The sequence below is a fragment of the Physeter macrocephalus genome, chromosome 7, assembly GCF_002837175.3.
Source record: "Physeter macrocephalus isolate SW-GA chromosome 7, ASM283717v5, whole genome shotgun sequence".
Taxonomy (NCBI): domain Eukaryota; kingdom Metazoa; phylum Chordata; class Mammalia; order Artiodactyla; family Physeteridae; genus Physeter; species Physeter macrocephalus.
Genome location: NC_041220.1, coordinates 20,411,816 through 20,434,255, shown reverse-complemented (window position 1 = coordinate 20,434,255; position 22,440 = coordinate 20,411,816). Strand labels below are relative to the sequence as shown.

Here is a 22,440-nt window from a genome sequence, read left to right as displayed (position 1 = left end):
ATGTCCTCTCTACCCCAGTTATATGCAAATAGTCACCCATGTTCTCTTTTAGAATGTTATAATTTTGTTTTTTACGTTCAAATCTTTAACATATAAGAAATTTATTTTTTTAAATTTTTAAATTTTTTTTTTTTTTTTTTTTTTGTGGTACGCGGGCCTCTCACTGTCGCGGCCTCTCCCGTTGCGGAGCACAGGCTCCGGACGCGCAGGCTCAGCGGCCATGGCTCACGGGCCCAGCCGCCCCGCGGCATGTGGGATCTTCCCGGATCGGGGCACGAACCCGCGTCCCCTGCATCGGCAGGCGGACTCTCAACCACTGCGCCACCAGGGAAGCCCTATTTTGGTATTTGAAGTAGATACCGAACTTTAATTTTTTTAAGATGGTTAAAAACCTGTCAAAAATCACCTATTAAATAATACATTCTACTCATCACATTTACTGTATATTAAACTCACCTATATCTAATCTTTCCACACACACATATGGGCAAATACACCTATGTATATATGTAGATAGCTGTATATATTTCTGGGTCTGTACTTTCTATTTTATGCCATTGATCTGTCTGTCTCTTCTTGTAGTCACCACTGTTTCAATGAATTTTTTTACCTTAAAAATACCCCTGATCTATTAAGATAAAGCTGACCTACCGTATTACTCTTATTTTTCCTTTTTTTTTTTTGCCTAACCATTTAAAAATGCATTTCTCAGATTTTGTTTTTATTTTTTTCATCTACAGGTCTTATCTTTTAAACAGACATAATATTCTATTCTCAAGCATTCTTGGAATAGGCATCTAATGTTTTTCACGGAAATGCCTAGCAGTCAGGCATCAGAATCAAAGAAATCAAAATGCTATTGAATTCCTGCAACAATGATTGTGACCAACATCAGGACTGACCATGTGTGCTGAAAACTCCCTAGTTAAAGCAGAGCAAGGAGCCGGAAGTGAGGTAATGTGAGTGTTCAACTGTGAGTTCATGGCCACACCCCAATTTATTTCTGGAAAGTGCATGTGACATCTATTCACATACATTGCTATCTTTATACTCTCCAGGATATGACAAATAAAGTAACAGCTCCAAAGGCAGTCTGTTTTAGAAAATTACTTAGAAGAGAGGGTAAAATTAGGTTTTATACACAAAGTAGACACTTAGAGACTCTTCTGAGACTTGGTATAACTTAGGGTAAAACAACCTAGTTTTGGGGGGTGTTTTGATCAATCAACTTGCTCTATCCACTCTCGGAATAAGTCCCTTCCCTGCACCGTGCAGCAGTGAAATGTATGTCCTCCTTATAAACAGGTAAAGGTGTCCTTTTGGAATAGTTTTCTTGGCGGAACAGATGAATTAATATTGACCCACTGACACTCTTTTGTCCAGGGGCTTCCTGCCTAAAGGTGTATACAGGACGATTGGCGGAGATTAGACATGTAGCCTGTGGCTGAGGAGAAGTGTAGAATTACTTGGCACACGCCGGGGTTTTCGTCAGGGCTGAGGCTGCATTAGCACCATGTTTTAATCAATTGCTATTAACATCAAAGAGATCCCTAATACACAGAGTATCGTGCCTGATTGGCATTCTGGTTCAAAGACTCCATCCCTCCCTACTTCATTGATTTGTTACAAGGCCATTCCATCCCAGTGCATTCCAATCGCATTTCCTAGAGAAGAGTATCCACAGGGTATTATAAGTATTTTTTCCTTTTCCTTCATCGAATTCCAACAATAAGGCCAGGAATGAGCAGTGAGCATTCACGTGTCTTTACTTAATTCTATTAGCAATATCCCGAAAAACCTCCCTGGCCATCCGATAAGAAGTCTTTTCACTTACTCAAGTCAGAGCATGATCTACGTAATAAAGTTTTGCACTTATCTCCAGAAGGTGGTCTTTACTAATCTGCCTTTCAAGTTGGAAAGAGAGAAGAAAAGTTGATTCTTTGTGGATTCTGCTCTAACATTTAACCCTCAGGCAATTAAAGCCTCTTTATCCAAACCACGTCGTCGTCGTTGTTTAATGAGGCCCCTTTATAAACACTCCAAAACATACTTTCAAAACAAAAGTTAGAAAGCCTGTAAGATCCATCCTCAAGAAAGATCTCTTTCTGTTCAAAACCCGCCCTGACCTTTTTGTTGAAGAAGAACAAAATAATGTAGTAACAAAAACACAAGTGGCTGCCAAAGGAAGAGAAAAAAAAAGTTCCTGTAAGGGACTGAAACAATAAATCTCCTCTCTGCTGAACTCCCAAAGGGAGTGTGTGTGCATTTCCTCCTGTTCTTTATCAGAGCCCCCGAAATAAGTAGGCATGGGCAGTGGCTGTTCAAACCCAGCACACCTTTTCCATTTGCTAAGAAGGCCCTGCCAGGCTGGGAGGGAGTTGTCCCTGCCTGACTCTGGAGAGAAGAGCCACTGTGACGATCCACAGGCACCATGAAACTGCTTCAAGGGGCCATACTTTGTCTTCTTCTGTCCAGTCTTTGTAGCGGTGTGGACGACGCAGGTACCCTTTTCTCTTATTGTTCTGACGGTGTGGGTCAGAAATCACTAGCGGGCGGCTCTGAGCCTCAGTTTACCTTCGGGGAGCCTCCCCTGAAAAGCAGACGCAGCAGTGCGTTTGCTGAGCTGAGTGTGTGTGCATGGACGAGGTGTGCGTGGAGAAGGCTCCACAGAGAGGATGTTTGTTTTCACGGAAGGAAAGTGTTTGCTGCTGCAGTGGCCTTGAAGTGTGTTCCATGACATCGTAAAGGTACCGGGAATATGCAATAGGCTTTTCAGAGGGTAACAATCTGGGGATCAAATGCTGGCTAAAAATGGACTATTTCTCAAAAATGTGCTCTTTTCAGACATAAGTCTAGAAATAACAAGATTGTCATGTACCGGTGAAAAGCTGTAATCAGAAACATTGCTCTGCAGATGCTGGCCTATATTTGTCCCAACTATCTTCTGGCTCTGATAAATTGAGAGGTTGGATAAAACTGTCTCGGGAAGTGAATCTTAATATCTTGAGGGGTGAGGGTGAGAATGGAGGAGAGTCACTTGATTAAAGTTTATGAATGCTTGCTCTAGAAATTAACACAGATCTACACATATATGTACAATATTTTGCATAACATTTCAGGGAATTTATAGACATAAAAACCCTACCCGTTGACTGCAGGTTCTGAAACTTAGATAAAGGATATCTATGCACCTACATAAGCCCTGACTATATTAGTGACCAGTTGCAAGAAATTATTACATTTGACTTTTAACCCTTCCGGAGGGATTTACTGTAAGCAATTAGATTTAATCAATATTTCTTAGGCTCTCACCATGTATTCAGCAGTGCAAGGAATACAAAAATGAGTGAGACTTTGCCCTTGCCCACAGTGGCAAATGCACTATTGGGAGAAATCAGCATGTAAATCTAACATAAGACAGATTTAATAGGTGCGAAAACTAAAGTACAAACTATCATAAAAGAACCCGGTTGGTACACATTGATTCTGACTCTGAGGCGCCCTGGAAAAAACTCAATTCTAATTTTCTTTTGCATGAGCTCTTTTCAAACTTCACTGCTTACAAAATTCCATTTGCAGTGATTATGCAGGAAAAAATAAGCACACTCCTTCTTGAACAATATTTATCATTAATTTCTCAAACTATGTATATCAATTTAGTACAAATACCCAAACACTGCAAAATCACATACGGTTGATTACAATCCATCTGGGAGTTTCCAGGGTTAAGCTGCAGTGGGTATAAGACCAGAAAATTTAACTTAGATGAGTTACAAAGTTCTGATTTTTAAAAAATAAAGAGTATTTATGAGATGACACAGAAATCAGTGCACTAGCTTATAAGTAACTCTTCAGTTTGCATGGGAGAGATAGATAGGAATGGACTACATGTACTTCAGAAAGCAAAGTGGAATAGAATCAATAGAAGCAGCCTACAAAACCTGACCGTAAGGAAGCTGGAAATGTGAAGGATAACCCAGAGATGACCTGGCAGATTTTTCTATTATGATCATTTTAGGAAAAATACCAGCGTCCTTTAGCTCATTGGTAATGAGCCCAACCTCTCTATTAATAGTGTCTTCTTTCTAATGAGCTATTAACCAAAGTAAGATAATTTCTTTTTTTTTTTTTGAATTTTATTTAATTTATTTTTTTATACAGCAGGTTCTTATTAGTTAGCCATTTTATACATATTAGTGTATATATGTCAATAGTAAGATAATTTCTTATTTGAGCAGAGACAATGGTTACATAATGACTATCTCCTTCAACCTCTGCCAGGGAGCCTTTGTTAATTTAAGGCAAGTGTCTGTAAAATCTACCCCATTTATCCTAGAAAAAGAAGTGCTGGCTCAGGAGCATAAATTGACCATCGGAGTGAGGCCTACAAGGAACTGGAAGAGATTTTCCCATCCACGTGTATGATTTTTTTTGCACCTGGTTCTGCCTGTTTTATGTTTTCCTTCCCAGATACGGTTCAGGAAATGAAGCATTTCCTAAGCTGATTTATTAAGTTCTTTTCCTAACCCCCTGTACCGGAAACACATTGATTTCAAAGCTTTATATGTTCCCCAAGCTTAGAATGCTTAACATATTTCATCAGCAGAGTTGATTATAGGAGTACAGAAGGAGGCATTTCATCTGCCTTAAATTCACAAGTTGTCAAGAAGATCCATGCTTTTTTGCATAGTAATTTATTCCTAAATAATGATCTTTTAGAGAAATTGACGACTTTTCTTTTTCTTTCTGACTTTTTTGTCAGTTTCAGATTTAAATAAATACAATATAGTTTTTTGTGCTCTTCGTGAAAACCAAGGAAATCTCTCTGCATGGCAGTGAGTGACTTTATTACTTGGTTAGCGGTACAATATTTTACAATTTCCAATTTGGAAAGCTGTTCTACTGAAATATGTATGGGAGGTTCTTGAAAAGGAACTGTCATTCTTTCCCAAGGTTTTCTAAATTGTATTTAAAACTGAACAGACCCCTGCGTGGCTTTTAAGCTCCTTTGGCTTTTAAGTCTAGACTGATGAGCTTTAGACTGTCAGGACTGAGGAAAGTTAAATGAAGAAGGATTCCAAGAAGAAGGAGGCCCTGGAAGCAATTTACTTTTCCAGTGCCATTTGCTTTTTGAACTTTACATTAATTTAGGAAAGATTAAAATGTTTTAGCCATCTGCAAGCAGGAACACACGTCACTTTATTGGTGTCTGAAGAATTTAATTGCTTGTTGAAATTCATTTGTTAGGGATTGAACATTCAATGTCGTGGGAAAAAAAATGATTGAACACCCTCTAAGACAAACACTATGCTAGACGCTGTAGGTTTATAGCGATCACTATGACTCAGCCCTTGTCCTAGAAGTGGTGGGGAGAGAGGAGCAGGAACCAAATAATTATAAGTTTGACTCTATTGTAAGTCTTAAGTGGTAAATAAAGAATGCTGTGGAGAATTCACAACTAGCTTAGTTTTGGGTGTAGGAACATCAGAAAAGCCTTCATATAAAAGTGGAAATTATGATAAACTTTGAAACTTGAAAAACAGGTTGGATGGATGGAATTTCTTGAATAGGAACTTTAAAACATCAGTATGTTTCAGTCTAGAAATGTAAAGAGGTCACAGATTGGACAGAGGTTAAGTGTTGGAAATATAGCCTCAGGATATGTTGACTACCAGGATGAGAAATATTGACTCACATAGTTAATTATATTGGATTCTCTAAATGTGTTTGAGCATGGGAATTATATGATTGGGACCATAAACTGAGAAGATTAATCGGTCAACAGGGTATACATTAGACTATTGCAGTCAGGAGAGAGAAAAGCTAAAGGAAATGGTTCAAATGTTATTGCAAGTCTGAAAGTCTGTCAATAAAATGAAAAGAAGGGTCTAGGGAAGAGCTCTAAAGAAGTAGAAAGTTTGTGACTTGACATATTATTGACTGGCTATGAGAGAGATAGTGACTGAGATGTAGAGTGTTATCTGAATAATAGAAGTAGGGAAATGGATTGGGACCAGACGTATGGAAAGATAGGAGGAGATGGTTTCAGGAGAAAATGATGAACTTGATTTTGGACATGGTGAGTTTGAAGTCTTAATAAGATATTCAAATAGAGATGTCCAATGGTAGGTTAAAATTATCTGGTTGGTAGATGGAATGCCCCTGGAGGTGATGGTGGGGCATGAGTGTTCTTTACACTTGTCTGCCAAGAGTTTTTAGTCCTGTCCTGCTCACTGGAAGATTAATAACATAGCGAAGCAATTTATTTCTCTGCTGGATGCCCATATTTATAACTCTCTTATGGCACTTATTTTCCAACTTTATCTTAGTTATTTGTGTGCATATCTTATCTCCTCTACCAGACTATAAGCACCATGAAAGTAAGGGTCATATTTATTATAGTCTGTATAGTAACAGTTCTGAACACATAATAAGGATATAATAAGCTGAATGAATGCATAAATGAATGATATACTTGCCTATTCATTTTTAATTTCTTCCTCTGATAATCACTTTTTGTTTACTACCTTATCCTTGTGGAAGAGTTATGGACAGGTATGAATCACAGAACATAACATGAAAACAAGAGGAGTAATTTGATTCCTGGCTATGAAAGCGCGAGCCAAATGTATGGAAAGGGGCTTCTTGTCAAAGTAAGTCAATTCCCAAACTCCAGCAGAGGAGAAGATGTTAGGGGTAGGTGGACAACCTAGTACCAGGTGACAGTAATTTACAGCAAACCTGGACGAATAAACTACTCTGACTATAATCATTGGGAGGAAGAATATCTAAATACAGTTGATTCTACTTCTCCTTTTTTGGGTATCAAATACTTTATGTAATATCTGCTATGGTTATAAATATTCAAGGAGAAATCTTATTACCAACCAACTTCTCAAAAATACAAAATGGCTTTTTTCCTAAAAACAAAGTTCACATAAGAGAAGTTGGAAGAAAATTAAATAAATATCGTACATCATTAATTCATGTGTTATTTTAACACATTAGGTAACATATGTGAGCAGATTATCTTACTTGTTACTTCCTCTTAGCTTAGTCACTATCAATAGATCTTACCTGAAGTGGGTGATCTATTATAGAAAGAGTGAATCAGTGTGGAAACAAATTCAATGGGAAGAGTTTCCAAGCTTTTTATTTAGCATACTTTCTTTACTACTCTTTTTTTTTCTTCAATGATCTTTAAAAGTAGAAGTGATCATTCTAGAATTCTTATTTTTAAGAGATTCATAACAGTTGTCACCGGCAAATTGGCAATTTTATCTTACTGATTGTAATTATTCAGATATTGAGAAAAAAAGATGAACGTCTGAAGGTTTCAAAAAGCTTCTAATTTACTGGATAATTGCCCATCCTTTCCTTTTCATTGATGACGTTATATTTCAAGCTTCGGGTAAATATTTTAACTTGTGAATAATTATCTAGTCCAAGTTCCTTATATTCTTTTTTTCTTAGTCATCACTTTCCAACTTCCTCTTCACCTCTGAGAACAATTTGAGATGTGTTTTTCTAAACCTTGAATGTCAAAGCAGGAATTTACTCTAAACGACATTCCATTCAATTCCTGTGTAGTAAATGTCTCCATTCCTGTTACTGAATTCCTGTGGGTCATTATAGCTCTGTCAGGTTAGGATAATAATGCCTGTTGAGTGTTAAAAGAAGCTCTTTTAGTTAACAAGTGAGATCCTTTTTCTTTTTCTACTGTTGCACACAATATCAGCAGTAGCATGGGAAACATTAGTGGTGTCAATCACATCTAGAAAGGCCACTATATGATTCCCAAATTTCGGCAACCATAAAAAAAATAGTTTTCTAAACTTGAATAGAGGTTTTGTGTCTTGTAGAATGACATATCAGTAGAGATAATCATAACTAGTCTCTAAATAGAAGCAGCCACCTACATCCTCCCTGGATACCTTTAATCTAACTATTGCTATGGCAACCTCTCAGGTGTAGCTTGACAGTATCTTGTCTCATGTGAATGAGTATCTCTTGCTTTCCTGTCTCCTGTTGTTCTCATACTAAGGCATGCTTCACCTACAGAAACCCACCTGGCACTGTTGTGTATCTGAGCTAGAAGTGCAGGAGCCTTAGCACTCGATGAGACAGGCTTTGCCCAAAAGAAGAATGGGGCCAGTGAATAAATGCTTTCCTCTTCTATTGCTGCTCCAATTTCACTATTTTAGTTCTCTACTCCTTTTCTTGAGATCACTTTCCTTTACAAACTGCATGCAAACCCTTGTCTCAGGCTCTGCTTTTTGGAGAAATTCAGGATTGATTATTTTCAGATGGGAACATTTTGGTTTGGATGATAATATATACATTATACCAGAGTTTCTCTGATATTCTAATTGATATTCACTACCTTTCTTCCTCTTCATTTCAAGAAAAAATTCGAAAAAGCTTTTGTTGAATAAGTTAAACAATATTCTAAGCAGGTCCATTCCTAAGGCAATCATTTGTCTGTATAGAGTCAATAAGGAACTATATTGTGAGGTTGGTAGTCAAAAATGTCAATGTCATTGATTTTATTCTTAGTGTGCTGCTCATCTGAAATGTAAACTGATTTTTATTCTGTTTAATCAGTCATATTCCGGCCTAAACCTAAATCAGTTGTGTCAAAAAACGGAGAATGGAGACTTCCCTGGTGGTCCAGTGGTTAAGACCCAGCACTTCCACTGCAGGGAGTGTGTGTTCCATCCCTGGCTGGGGAACTAAGATCCTGCATGCTGCAAGGTGGGGCCAAAAAAAAAAAAAAAAAAAAAAAGAAAAAAATTGGAGACCACAACTAGGTCTGGTCCAAGTTAACCAAGATACGTATTGTTACAACATCTACTGACATCTACCATTTGTTGTACCTGGCACTTTACACACATTACTTCCATCACAACATTTCAAGGCCAGCTTTGTCATTCTCATTTTACTGATTAGGATACCGAGGCTTGGAGATAGTATAAAGTTATCCTAGGGTGATAGTGCTTAAAATCAAATCAGAGAATATTATTCTTCAAAATCTTCCCTTCTAGCTTGCTATCTTCCAATGCAGTACAATTGCAATAAGTTGAGTTTTTCTCATCAAAAGAATAAGGGTAGAGACTTTCCACTTGAGTCGTTTGGAAGCACTGCTGCCTCCATAGCCCCTTCAGCACCTCTAAACTGCAAACTAAGACCACAGTGCTATGAATGAATTTCTACTTAGTGCTAATTAGCCACTTAATATCCTGGATTCAATTAATTATTAGGGGATGGGTTAAAGGAGTTGTAGGCATTTCCGTACCTACTCACTGTTATGTTGGTTGGAAAAAAATAATGTTCTTGGCTCTGATACAAATGTCAGTGCAGCTAATATGGGACTTAGAAGAGAAGGAAAGAAGCAAAGAGGAAATAACTATTCGTGAAATAATTACTTAGTGTCACATCTATAATTCTCCTGGAGCCAGACTGTCTGGGTTCAAATTCCAGCTCTGCCACTTACTATCTGTGTGAACTCGGGCAAGTTACTTAACCTTCAGCTTTCTCAGCTATAAAATAGGGATGAGTACAGTCTTACCTCATAGGCATATTGGGAGGATCGTGTGAGGTAATACACAAAAACACTGAGAATAGGGTCCAGCATATAATGACTCTATATTTTGCTGAGTTTGGGAACTCAGAATCCTACAGATTATAGTATCCCATTCCTTAGACGAACTACTTTATTGCCAAGTTGATTCCAATCTAGAATCAGCAAATATTTAAATAATTACAGTGTTCATTTTCACAAAGAGAAAAACCAGCACATAATTTTTCACAATAGAATTGAAGTAGGAATGAAATACGATTGCCAGTTATGTTCTTAATCGTAACATACACAGGCACAATTTGACATATACAGGCTGGTATATTACTTAAGATGCTTTTCAGATTTTTAAGTTATTTAACTCACTGTATAAACTAATCACTCAAATTAATAAGCAAAATTGTACTTGTGTTTAATGAAAGTTCTAACTTTTTAGTCTGAGAATAGCCAACATCCTCAAATATTATTTCTTATCTTAAAGTATTGAGCATTGCTTACTCTTAGAGGTGGGATAGGTTAGTGGAAGGAACTTTGTTCTTAATGTGAGAACCAGCCAACTTTGGATCCAGCTTCTTAGTATGCTGAAGCCGGCCAAGACACTAAATGCTTGTTACCCTCAGTTTCTTTATCTAAAAATGAGAAAAATGATAATTGTTGACACAATATTGGTGTTAAATGATAATTGGAAAACCTATTTTAGATGCTCTGTAAGTCATAAATCACTATTAAAATTTAGTTATTAATGGGGCTTCCCTGGTGGCGCAGTGGTTGCGCGTCCGCCTGCCGATGCAGGGCAACCGGGTTCGCGCCCCGGTCCGGGAGGATCCCACGTGCCGCGGTGGACTCTCGGGGGCAGGAGCTTCTTGCCGTGACTACTGCCTAGATCAGAGGTCTTCATCTGTCCGGCTGCTTTGGATTCCTGTGTATCTGGAAAAGAATGATATGGGTTGGCATTGGGGTTCCAGCTTCTAAGTGGAGATTCTCAACTTCCGGTTTTCTGACGGACGTGACTTTGCTAGACCTGAGGCTCCTTTCAGCTCCAGCAGTGTGTGAGCAAAGATCAGTAACAGCCTCCTCTCTGATTAAGCACAGCCTGGTATCTTTAAACCTCAGGCCTTTGCAGCATGGAACAGATAATGATTTTAGCCTATGAGACTCGCATTTTGTGACATAAGACGTTTTTAGATATGTTTCCACGTGTGGATATACTGTTCTCTCGATCCTATATGTGAGGGTATTTATACACAGTATTAATGATGTAGAGCCTTTCATCTACAATGAAAAAATATTATATAAAGCAGAATAGAATATTTATATCTTAACTACGCACACTTACCTCATGTTGGGAGCCCAGTTTTGAGATCCTGACTAATGATGAGATTTAGGGGAGTGCAGGACCCATTTTATGTTTACGCAAATTATCTACCCAAAGGTCAACCTAATTTAAAGGCACTGATTTAATTTAGGAAAGTTATTTTTCTCTTTTAAATCTAATTTAAGAAGCTTGACTGAAATAGTAATAGATAGCAGAGAACTGCCTGTGCAGCGATATAAACCAGTAGATCTGGACATAGTGACATCTCTCCACAGTGACATACAGGGACAAAATACATAGCAGAAATATCTAGGGAATTGTGGATTAAAAACAAATTACTTAACAGCTAATGAAGCAAACAGTAAAAAGATAAATAACCGGGGCTTCCCTGGTGGCGCGGTGGTTGTGCGTCCGCCTGCCGATGCAGGGGAACCGGGTTCGCGCCCCGGTCCGGGAGGATCCCACGTGCCGCGGAGCGACTGGGCCCGTGAGCCATTGCGGCTGAGCATGCGCGTCCGGAGCCTGTGCTCCGCAACGGGAGAGGCCGCGACAGAGGGAGGCCCGCGTACCACAAAAAAAAAAAAAAAAAAAAAATTTAGTTATTAATATGCAACCTAACATTTAACTCCTGGAATCAGTAGATGAAGAGGAATTTGAGGATTTTTCTTTACTGTCTGGACCTTTAACTGCCAATCCATCATGGCTCTTTTAGCCATGTACCTTTACATATTTTTTTATGGCTGCTACAGACTCAAATTGCCATGTGTTGAAATTATGCCCAAGTTAAAAAAAATCACACACGCAAAACACAGAAAATCATTTGTATCACACATTGAACTCGTTTTTTTTTCCACATCTTTATTGGAGTATAAATGCTTTACAATGTTGTGTTCGTTTCTGCTGTACAACAAAGCGAATCAGCTACATGTATACACATGTCCCCACATCTCTTCCCTCTTGCGTCTCCCTCCCTCCCGCCCTCCCTATCCCACCGCCTCTAGGTGGTCACAAAGCATCGAGTTGATCTCCTTGTGTTACGCGGCAGCTTCCCACTAGCTAGCTATTTTACGTTTGGTAGTGTACATATGTCAGTGCTACTCTCTCACTTCATCGCAGCTTCCCCTTCCCCCCTCAACTTATTTTTAACTGAAGTGGGAAAAGGAACGATTTGTGTGTGTGTGTGTGTGTGTGTGTGTGTGTGTGTGTGGTATGAACTGTGAAATCGTCCTTCTAGGGCATTCAGCAAGTATGAGGACATAAATGCTGAACTCTCAGACACTTTCCCTAGGGAAGAGAGGCCACTCCTGCATTTGTCAGCTCAAGGCTATTCTGACAACTCCTCTGTCCAACAATGAGACATCCCCCAGTTATCTCTTCCCCTGCAAATCCAATTTTAAAAGGTGAGACTCACCTATTTAAATGCACATAATTAACTAATTTAAAGATTATTAATGGTAATTGCATTATTGGGATTAAGATAATTAAATTATGTGAATCTATAACCTTTTTTTTTCTTTTTCATTTTCTGACGGCCTCATTTGTTGGGTGCAAGTTTTATATCAATTAATGTTTAAAACTCTATAGATTTGCAAAGTAGAAGAAAAATGACAATGTTGTCAATCATTTAAAAACCCCTTATTAGAGTCCATTACAACCTAACTAAACATAAATCTCTTGGCAGCAAGGACAATGTCTAATTCATCATTGTTTTCCTCATGACCTATCTTTGAACACATAGGTGATGCTTAGCAACTGGCTCTTGCTTTAATTTGGAGAACTGTATTTCTTCAAAAGTCAGCAGAGTTGAAAATACCCAAGGCATTCCTGGCTTTGTTTTCAGTGACTTGAGGACAATATTTATTTTTATCCTTGGCCTGGGTTGTGGAGAAGCTGTGAGTGTCATTTTAGGATACTCTCTTCATTGGCTGAACTTATTTGATTTGCTTTATGAAGTTGACCTACTGTCTTATCTTTGTATGAATAGCAGAAAATGCCTGCCTTTCATTTACATCAACTGTCCAAATCACGCAAGAATGGCGTGATTATCTGAAGGCAAGTGTTGAATCAGTCCTGTGTATTGCTCACAAGAAAAAATTGGTATTCTTTTATTCTAGGCACCATTCATCAGGTAATCCTGAATCATTTAGCTCAGACTAATCCTTACCCCCACTAGAACAAAATGTAAAATTATGGAAATTCAAGACACACTGATTACAGAAGTCACCTCTCTGTTTCTGAAGTCTTGGTTCAGAAGGTCGAATAAATAACTTTATCCTAACTAATCCTGTTCAGAAGTAAAGGTATCCAATAATTCAATTATTCCCAGGTTTTAAAATTGTCACTGATCAATAAATAATCAAAATGCCATCTGGGCAGTTGACATGGGACTAACAGCTTTTTCCTTTGTCAAATAAAAACACAAAAGTCCTACAACACATATACTATTTTACGAGCGTATTACATAAAAGAAAACCTACTGTAGCTCCTTCCATATATTTGGAATATAATGATGTCCTCTTCCCTTCTTTTCTCATTGAGCTCTGGCTGGTGTCACAGACCAACGCTGTGCAACTGTGCGGGGTGCGCTGTCCTCTGAGCCAAGACCCTTTGGCTTTCGTCACCAGCAGCCACAAGCTTGCTGTGTGACTGAGCTATGCAATCTTTTTTTTAACCTCTCAAGACTTTCATTTCTCCATCTATAAAATGATGTGGTTTGACTAATCGATATTGAAGTTTTCTTCTGGATCTACAATTGTATGATCTTACTGTAACAAGCAATTTCTGTACATTTAGCCTCAAATTATCTTGCCTCATTTTCATTGTTATTCCTAAATATGTTCATTCTGGAGCAAGATGTTAATTCTGTTCCCTAATGTTTACCTCCTTTGGGAATTTTCAGATAGGGCTGTTAGAACAGATCTTCTTTGCATGTGAAAAAGCCAGTTCTCTGTCGTGAGCAACATTTCTCAGAGTACATACCAATGAAAGATATTTTTTCCATTTTTCTACATGGCATTATTTGTATTTGGCTTGGTTGAGGGAGGTGTAGAAAAAAGGACTGAGAGAGAGAAGGAAATTTTCTGACATCAGAAAAAGTTTGAGAGGAAAAATGAGGTTAATGAGATGGAGAAATTGATTGAGGCTGATAGAGAGACAGAGGCTCTCTGAAGGGGCTGGGTTGGAGAAAGGTCAAGAATGAGAAGTGGACAAAGGCTGATAGAGAGATGGGGAGACATTCTTTTTTTTTTTTTAACATCTTTATTGGAGTATAATTGCTTTACAATGGTGTGTTAGTTGCTGCTGTATAACAAAGTGACCAGCTATACGTATACATATAATTCCCATATCCCCTCGCTCTTGCATCTCTCTCCCACCCTCCTTATCCCACCCATCTAGGTGGACACAAAGCACCGAGCTGATCTCCCTGTGCTATGCGGCTGCTTCCCAGAGCTACCTCTTTTACATTTGGTAGTGTGTATATGTCCATGCCACTCTCTCACTTCGTCCCAGCTTACCCTTCCCCCTCCTGTGTCCTCAAGTCCATTGTCTACATCTGCATCTTTATTCCTGTCCTGCCCCTAGGTTCTTCAGAACCTTTTTGTTTCTTTTTTTTTTTTAGATTCCACATATATGTGTTAGCATACTGTATTTCTTTTTCTCTTTCTGACTTACTTCACTCTGTATGACCGACTCTAGGTCCATCCACCTCACTACAAATAGATGGGGAGACATTCTAAATGCTCTAATGATTTGGGAGGAGCTTTCCCCATCGGGCCTCTAGTCACTTCTACAGATCTAATACCTTGTAGAGTTCTTTCTTATCATTAAATCTCTTGCCAGTTCATTCCTCCATCCATTGCTTTGGCTGAATGCTGAATTTTTCGAAGCACTTTCACTGATCAAATATCTCATTTAATCCTGACATTAGCCAGGGGATTGGCCAGGCTGGTGTTGTCTGTGCTCATTATCAGAGGAGAGAAGCCCAAGGACTAGCACTTTGTGACTCAAACCAGTAGCCCTCAATGTTAAAATATCTATTAAAATATTTTTTCCCCAGTGTTCACTCCCAGTGATCTCCAGGCCACTCCCTTTCAGTAAAACCCAGAAAACTATTTTTGCAGCAATTACTGCAGATAATTTTTGTACACTTGTACATTGAAATACACTCTGAGAAATCCTGGACTAGACTCAGGTTTGTGACTAGTCATCTGAGCTCTTTTCACTGTCCCATACCTGCAAGAAAACCAGAGGTGTCTGGAGGTGTTTATCTTTCAGAAAAGTGCTAGGGTGTAGTGCCTTCAGGGAAAGTTTTGGTATTAATTCAGTGTAACCTAATTTCTTTTTTTTTTTTGCTTATACTAGTTTAGGATAATAGGAAACTTGATTTGGCCAAGACAAATATTAGTGGAAATGTTGAAATCTCCCTAGTCACACAGGCTTAAATTCCAGCTTTTTTTGACCATCTCTTTATAAGGAGATAGTCTTTACTCCCTACTCATTGTAAGATCTTATTGATTGCTTTCCATTCTGCTATTAATCTCCCTTCTGTTTTCATTAATACCAAAAGACCATGAGCCTCTGCTGTATAGGCTGCTCAAGAAAATTAGCCACCTTGAATAATGGTTTGATTAGGGAAACAGCTATAGTAGTCCTATCAAAGTTTCAAGTGGGGTCAGGATGTGTTTGATAATCCAAACACAAGTCTTTCTGGTTCCCAGAGAACTGTTAAGAGGCAGAAGAATTTGAGAAGGTAGGGAGGATTCAGTGATTAGCATTTGAGCATGAAGAGAAATGGAGAAGTGGTGGGGTTATGAATCTGGGCAATATATACAGGAAAACCTCCAGTATTAGAAAATGACAAACAAATCTGTAAACTGGTCATTACCCTGCTGTTTCTTAATAAACCAGGATAAGATAAGTTTTAGAAAGAAGTCAACAGCCTCTCTTCCAGAGTTTTACAAACTAGAAACCTCTGATATCTAACTGGCAGAAGTGTGTTGTTTGGACACACAATGTTTTATGACTACAGGCTACTATTTAAAAAGCAGCAAGTTTCACAAAACAACAACGGCGACAGAGAAAGAAAGAGAAAATCTTATTTTCAGCTCTTTTGGCAACTCTGGGTCTCATATTTCCTCACAGCAGCACTCGGTTAAACCTGAGCAATAAGTGCCCCCTTTAAATTGGGGAATGCTCTCATTCCACCCAATCTGACTCTCTCATTTGCTGCTTTGCAGATGTGGGCATAGGGTTAATCCCTTCACCTGTAGGATTTCATCTAAGCATTACGTGTGCAACTTGCAAAGCTATCACCATGTGCATGGTGGTTCAATCTATTTTTGAAAGGACAGGGTTCTGGGACGATTTTCTACAACTAACTAGGCTTGCCAGCTCAATCTCAGAATTTTAAAGACATTCCAGCCATCATTTTATTTTTCATAAAGATTAATGCTTTTATTACAATATGCTATAAATAATTAACTTAGCCCTGATTAGTACTCTTGTTTCACAGTCTTGAGAAAGCATAAAACTCAGAAAATAATTTAAAGAATTTAGAAACAACAAATCATAGTATACGATTAAAATGTTACTTTATTTTTCTTTCCCATCACCTCTTTGCAATTTATTTGGTGAACATAAACTTCCTGCCCTTAATAAAAATATTGATGCTCCATGACTTTTTTGCTTACTCTTAAGAAATGGACAGTTCTGTGGACAACAAAATTTGCAGAGGCTATCAATTTAAAATTAGAATATATGATACAAAATCATAACTGAAAATTCTCTCGTGTAGCTCATGCCTGTGTGAGATGGAATGGAATTCTACAAGTGGCTTCTTTACATGTTCTCTATTTTCTGGTTGTTCCCTATTCCCTCTCCAGCCCCTTTCTGACCACTCCACATTGGGAGCAGGGTAAGAGAGGGATGAGACAGTTGAATGAAACTTATTACTTGACCTGGCACCATACGTAGTGCCCAGAGCCTGGAAGATTGGTTAAAACCAATAGCCAAATGGTGCATTTTCATGGGTTCCACAAAGGTGTGCTTTTGGACTTGTCTCCCCATGCAGCAACTTGGTTCATGAGGATGGATCCTAGTCTGGGAGTTCAGTGGTTACTCCTTCCAGATCCTGTGTTACCTCAGAGCTTCTTGATGCTAAAGTGTCCAACTCTCCACACAGTCCCAAGGAACAGGACTCAAAACAGCCCACACTTTCATTCTCGCTCTTCATTTGGTCCACAGGAAACAGTCTTATATCTCTTTCTCTAACACTCCTTGCTCAGGTAGGCTTATTCTCAACATAGTAATAACCTTCCTGGTCCTACACCAAAGCAGCTAGGCAGCAATCCTTCATTCTCTTGATTTCCCAAGGGTAAATCAGATCCAAGGCCACTATGCCTTTCAGCTGTAGGAACCACATAGTAAGGTAGGTTTGAATTGCAGGGGCACAGACGAGCCTGGCTCCTTAGGGGTGAAGGAAGTTGGAATGGGATTCAAAAGAAGTATTCGGCAAAGACGACCTCTTCTCAAATAATATCTATATATCTCTCCGCACTTTTATTCTTTTTATGTTATACAGTGGGTAAAGAGATTCAAGGGTCCACAGACAGGTTTTGGATATTTTATTTGAAATTCTGCATACAATGATTTATCCCACCCCTTTGTAATTTTACCTATTTTGGTACCTGATTAAAACTTTAATGTTCACATATTGTGCCAGATGTCTTACACCAACATGTCCCTTGAAACAGCTAAAGACCTGGATGTGTATTTTCTCTGAGTTTATTGTAATCATGCTATAAACCAATATTATAATTAAAACAGCAAAATTTCTGTATGCTTAGAAATGAAGATATTCATTTATAAAAAACCTGTGGATATAGAAAAACGAATCATGATAGAAATTAGAACAATATTTTGAATATGAAGGGAAATAAAATATTTTATAACAGCATATGTATGATACAGCTAAACCAGTAATTAGAAGAAACTTTATAGTCTTAAATGCACACATTAGAAAGAAAATAATTTTTAAAAGGCTAAAGTAAACCCACATAAAGTATAAGGGAGAAAATAATAATAAAAGCAATGTTAATGAAATAGAAAAGAAATATACAATGCAAATAATTCATGTGTATATTAATAAGATTGCTAAACCCCTGCCAATACTAATCAAGCAAAAGGAGAGAAGAAGCAAATCAATAAAAATGAAAAATACAGGATCATCTGAACACGTGCAGGGAACACACTTTTAAGAATTCAACATTTCTTCTTGATAAAAACATTTAGGAAACAAGACTATAGGGGATTTTCTTAATCTGATAGAGTAGCTTCAAAAACTACAGCAATCATTATACATAATGGAGAAACATTAGCTTTCGCTTTGAGAATGAGAATGAAACAATCTTGCCCAGCAATGCTACTTTTATAAAACACTGTACTAAATATGCTCGCTAGTTCAGTAAAACGAGAAAAATAGATAAAAAGTAATTAGAAAGGAAAAATAAAAGCTGCTTATATCTGAATCACTTTGCTGTATACCTGAAACTAATATAACATTGTAAATCAACTGTATTTCAATAAATAAATAAATAACGATCTTTTGTAAATCATCCTTTCAAGTAAAAATGGTATTCTGCAGAAAAAAACAGAAAGTTCACTTTGTAACTCAAGCTGCATAGGTGCTTTTCCTCGAGACACCATTGTACTTGTTATGCTGCAGAAGTGTTTTATGAATACTTCTCATTTTGTCACAGATAACAATAGAAAGATGTGCATTAAAATAAAATAACTTTTACTGTTCACTGAAGAATTTATTAAGTGAAACTAGCTTTATTTTTTCTTTTAACTGTACATGTATGGTGGTCCTCGAGACACCATTGTACTTGTTATGCTGCAGAAGTGTTTTATGAATACTTCTTGTTTTGTCACAGATAACAATAAAAAAGTGCATTCAAATAATATTTAATAACTTTTAGTGTCATTAAAGAGATCCTAAGTGAAAAAAGAGAAAACCTTAAGAAATACCACGAAAAGAAAGTTATGGAGAGAAATGTTGGCAGCTTTCGGAAGCATTTTGTGACAAGAACAATCTTGTTTTAGCAAATAAATCTCTATTGTCATTAATCATACACTATTTGCAAGTTCCCCGTTTCCCTCACGTCTCTGGAACAAATCCCTTATGAATAGGGAAGATACTGTGTACTTTTAAAAGTTTTAATTAAGCTATTATGGATTTCCTCCCAGTCTCATTCTGTTATTCTCTTATTGCAGATTGTCATTCACCTTTACTTACTTAGGGTCAGAGGCCTTTCATGTAAGACTTGCCTTTGCTCAGGTTTGTCCTTTTGCATTGAGGTAGCCTTTTGTAAGATGTTTCTACCTGGGATTATTTAGTAGTCAGAGGTATTCATCATATTTGATTTGAGTAGTTGACTTGTAAATCTGCCCCACTAGACTGAAGGCTGACCCTTATGTTACTGTACCTCAAGATCTCTGGTCTCCACCAGGTCCTTATTGTGAGGCTAGGACCTGTCTTCTGAAGTCTAGATTGAAGCTTGCTTTGCATGCTTCTTGGTGTTTCAGACAGGCTGTCATGAGAAGGAACAGTGTTTAATCCTCCTTAGGACTTTAATTTCATTCAAATTTGACTTTCTCCTATCTCCATCTAATTCAGGGTAAGAGAAATACTTTAAAAATTTTTACCATTTTTAAAAACTGTTAAAACATTTATTAAAAGTACTTATAAGCAAAGCCATGTGCTTTGTTTTCTATAAAATCATTTCAACAAAGTGGCACATCTGACTTTATAATTTAACAATAATGCCATATTTGCTTATTAATTGAGATTTTACAAAGTACTTTTACATACATTATCTCTACAAAACCCTAAAATGCAGGCAAACTGGTATATGTTAACTATTTTCAATTTATGAATAGAGTTTTAAACACTTAAGGGAGTTTAATTAACCAAATATATAAATGGGATTAAATGTTAAAGAGACCCTAAGTGATTGCTAAACTTGCTACATTAATAAGTAGAATAATAACATTTGTAAGTTGAACTTAAAAACTTGAGAAAAATAGACTTCTTATTACATGAATTAAAAACAAAAACCTGAATATTAACTTCAAAACTAAATTAATCTCTACAAAACCTTTTCTGCACACAAAATACACACTTGGGGACATTAAAAAAGAAAACAAATACACACATTTAACAACTTGAAGAATATACTTGCAAAACATATATTAAATATCAGCATCATAAATATAAGATATATAAGTGAATTCTTTGGACTGGTAAGGGAAATAAATAATTAATTTTATGCCATCACCTAGCACAGTCCTAGAACCTAGTAGGTATTCAGTTATCATCTGTGTTAGATGAATGAAAAGGGATTCATTAAATGTTCAATTGTGTGATTTAAGAATTGCATATTTAGAAATTCTGAGGAAAGGATAGTCACTGTAGATGCAACTAATAAATAAGGATTCATGCAGATAGTACAGCTTCAGTTGAACTTTAAAGAAAAAAATTATCCATGTTCTATAAGAGTTGTATTAAATAAAAAAGAGGGAGGAACAACACGGACAAAGCTACAGAGTAGGAAATAAAAACACCATGTTTAAGGGATAGAAAACCAGATTATCTATTGGGGAGCAATAGGAAATTTGAGTGGGTAGATTCAGGTTTTAAACAAAACTTTGAAGTTTCTTCCAGAATACAGAAATTTATTTGTTTAAATTGAATAATCTTTGTACTTGAAAGTAATCCAACAAATTGTAAGTAATGTGGTAGCCAGTCTCCAAGATGGCCTCCAATGATCCTTTCCTCTTGGTATTTAAGCACTTGGGTGGGCCATTCTCACACTTACTTAGGACTGAATTGTGTGAGTCTTGGAAGTCAGTGGAAGTGATGTGTGATTTCCAAAGCTAGGTAGTAAAAGACACATGGCTTCTACTGAGGTCTCTCAGATTACTCTCTCTGGGGGAAGCCAGCCATCATTGTTGTGTTGTGAGAACAGTCAGGCAGAGAGACCCAGTGGAAAATAACTGAGACCTTCCACTGACAGCCAGCACCAACTTGCCAGCAAGGGGAGTGAGCCACCTTATAAATGGATTTTCCAGACCCATCAAGCCCTGAGCTCACTGCAGAAACTGTGAGAGACAATAAATGATTATTGTTTTAAGACACACGCTTAGGAATAATTTGTTGTGCAGCAATAGATAGCTAATGCAAGTGTCATCACATAAAATTTGAAATACATTTGAGTTTTTGACACTCAGATGAACAGAACGAACATCCTGTATCAAGGGAATTTTTCTAGATTGCAAGGTAAATTCTTTTCTCTTAAGCTATATCCACAGTAAATATTCGATTAATATTGGCAACATCCTTGCCTATTAAATTCATAAAGTTCAGAGCTTTAATTTACCATTGACGAACTGGTACAGATAGAACTAGAATGATGCTTTCTTACCTTTTTTGTGATACTGTATTACTACTACCAACAGTAATAAATTTTATAAGCATATAGTTTTTTCTATTCTTCCAACATAGATAATTAAAAACTTACACATTCTAATTATGGAAGTTATCATGTTATTTTCATGGCAGATATATTTTACTAATTAATTTGGTTTATAGTTATCATTTGCATTTCTTGATGTGCTTACCTGAGAATTAATTTGTTAATGAACTGTATTTGTCCGTTTATTTTCTCTGCACATTAGTAAAATAATTACTGAATTTTTTCATCTAATGAAACAAAAAGGTGAAATTTTAGGGTGAAATTTTTAACTTTCATTCACGTATTGGGAAATTAAGTGAAGGAGACAAACAAGATTAAAGAAACAAATTTGTCAAGGATTAAATTAGTTTCAGATATTATTTCCTCAGACTAAAGAGTAAATCATTCCAACTCCTTTTTCTTCTCCTCCCGGAATTCAATTTACCTCTTTACTCACATAAGTTTCTGTTCTTTGACAATTTTGCTCCCATTTGTTTAAACTGCAGAGATGTAAATTGAATTCATGTTCTAATAAAAATCTAACCACTACTGAGCAAAATAGCAATAGTTACTTCTTAGTTGTATAGCACGATCTCGTCATACAGTTCCATTTGCAAGTATAATTTTATAAAATATATTTTATAATATGATAAGTATCATATTAATTATTCATTTCTTGCTTGGGGTTTCCTTTGCCTTTCCACCTTTTTCTGATGTATTTATTTTTACCCTGTTTTACTAAATTTGCACATTTTTTTGCTTTTGCTCTTTTGTTATTTACTTTATATTTATTCCTACTAAGCTTTGTCCTGTAAGTGAATAAAAATTTCATTATTTTTATATTGCAAATTTCCTTACTATTATCCAAGACATTAAAAATGCAGCTCAACACACTCTCCTTTAAAAACCTGATTTAGGGGCTTCCCTTCCCTGGTGGCGCAGTGGTTGCGCGTCCACCTGCCGATGCAGGGGAACCGGGTTCGCGCCCCGGTCCGGGAGGATCCCACATGCCGCGGAGCGGCTGGGCCCGTGGG

At 37.2% G+C, this 22,440-nt stretch overlaps 1 protein-coding gene across 3 annotated transcripts in view; it reads left to right on the top strand.

Annotated features, from left to right (window-relative positions):
- Positions 1–2,308: 2,308 nt before the first annotated feature.
- Positions 2,309–22,440, top strand: part of EMCN (endomucin) — a 99,001-nt gene continuing 78,869 nt past the window's right edge. For all 3 annotated transcript variants that reach the window (XR_003680482.2, XM_028491688.2, XM_028491687.2), the window contains exon 1: positions 2,309–2,501. Coding sequence is in view for 2 of the 3 variants with exons in the window: in XM_028491688.2 (XP_028347489.1) it covers positions 2,432–2,501 (70 nt within the window). In the remaining variant the exon portion in view is untranslated. The remainder of the gene's footprint in view (positions 2,502–22,440) is intronic.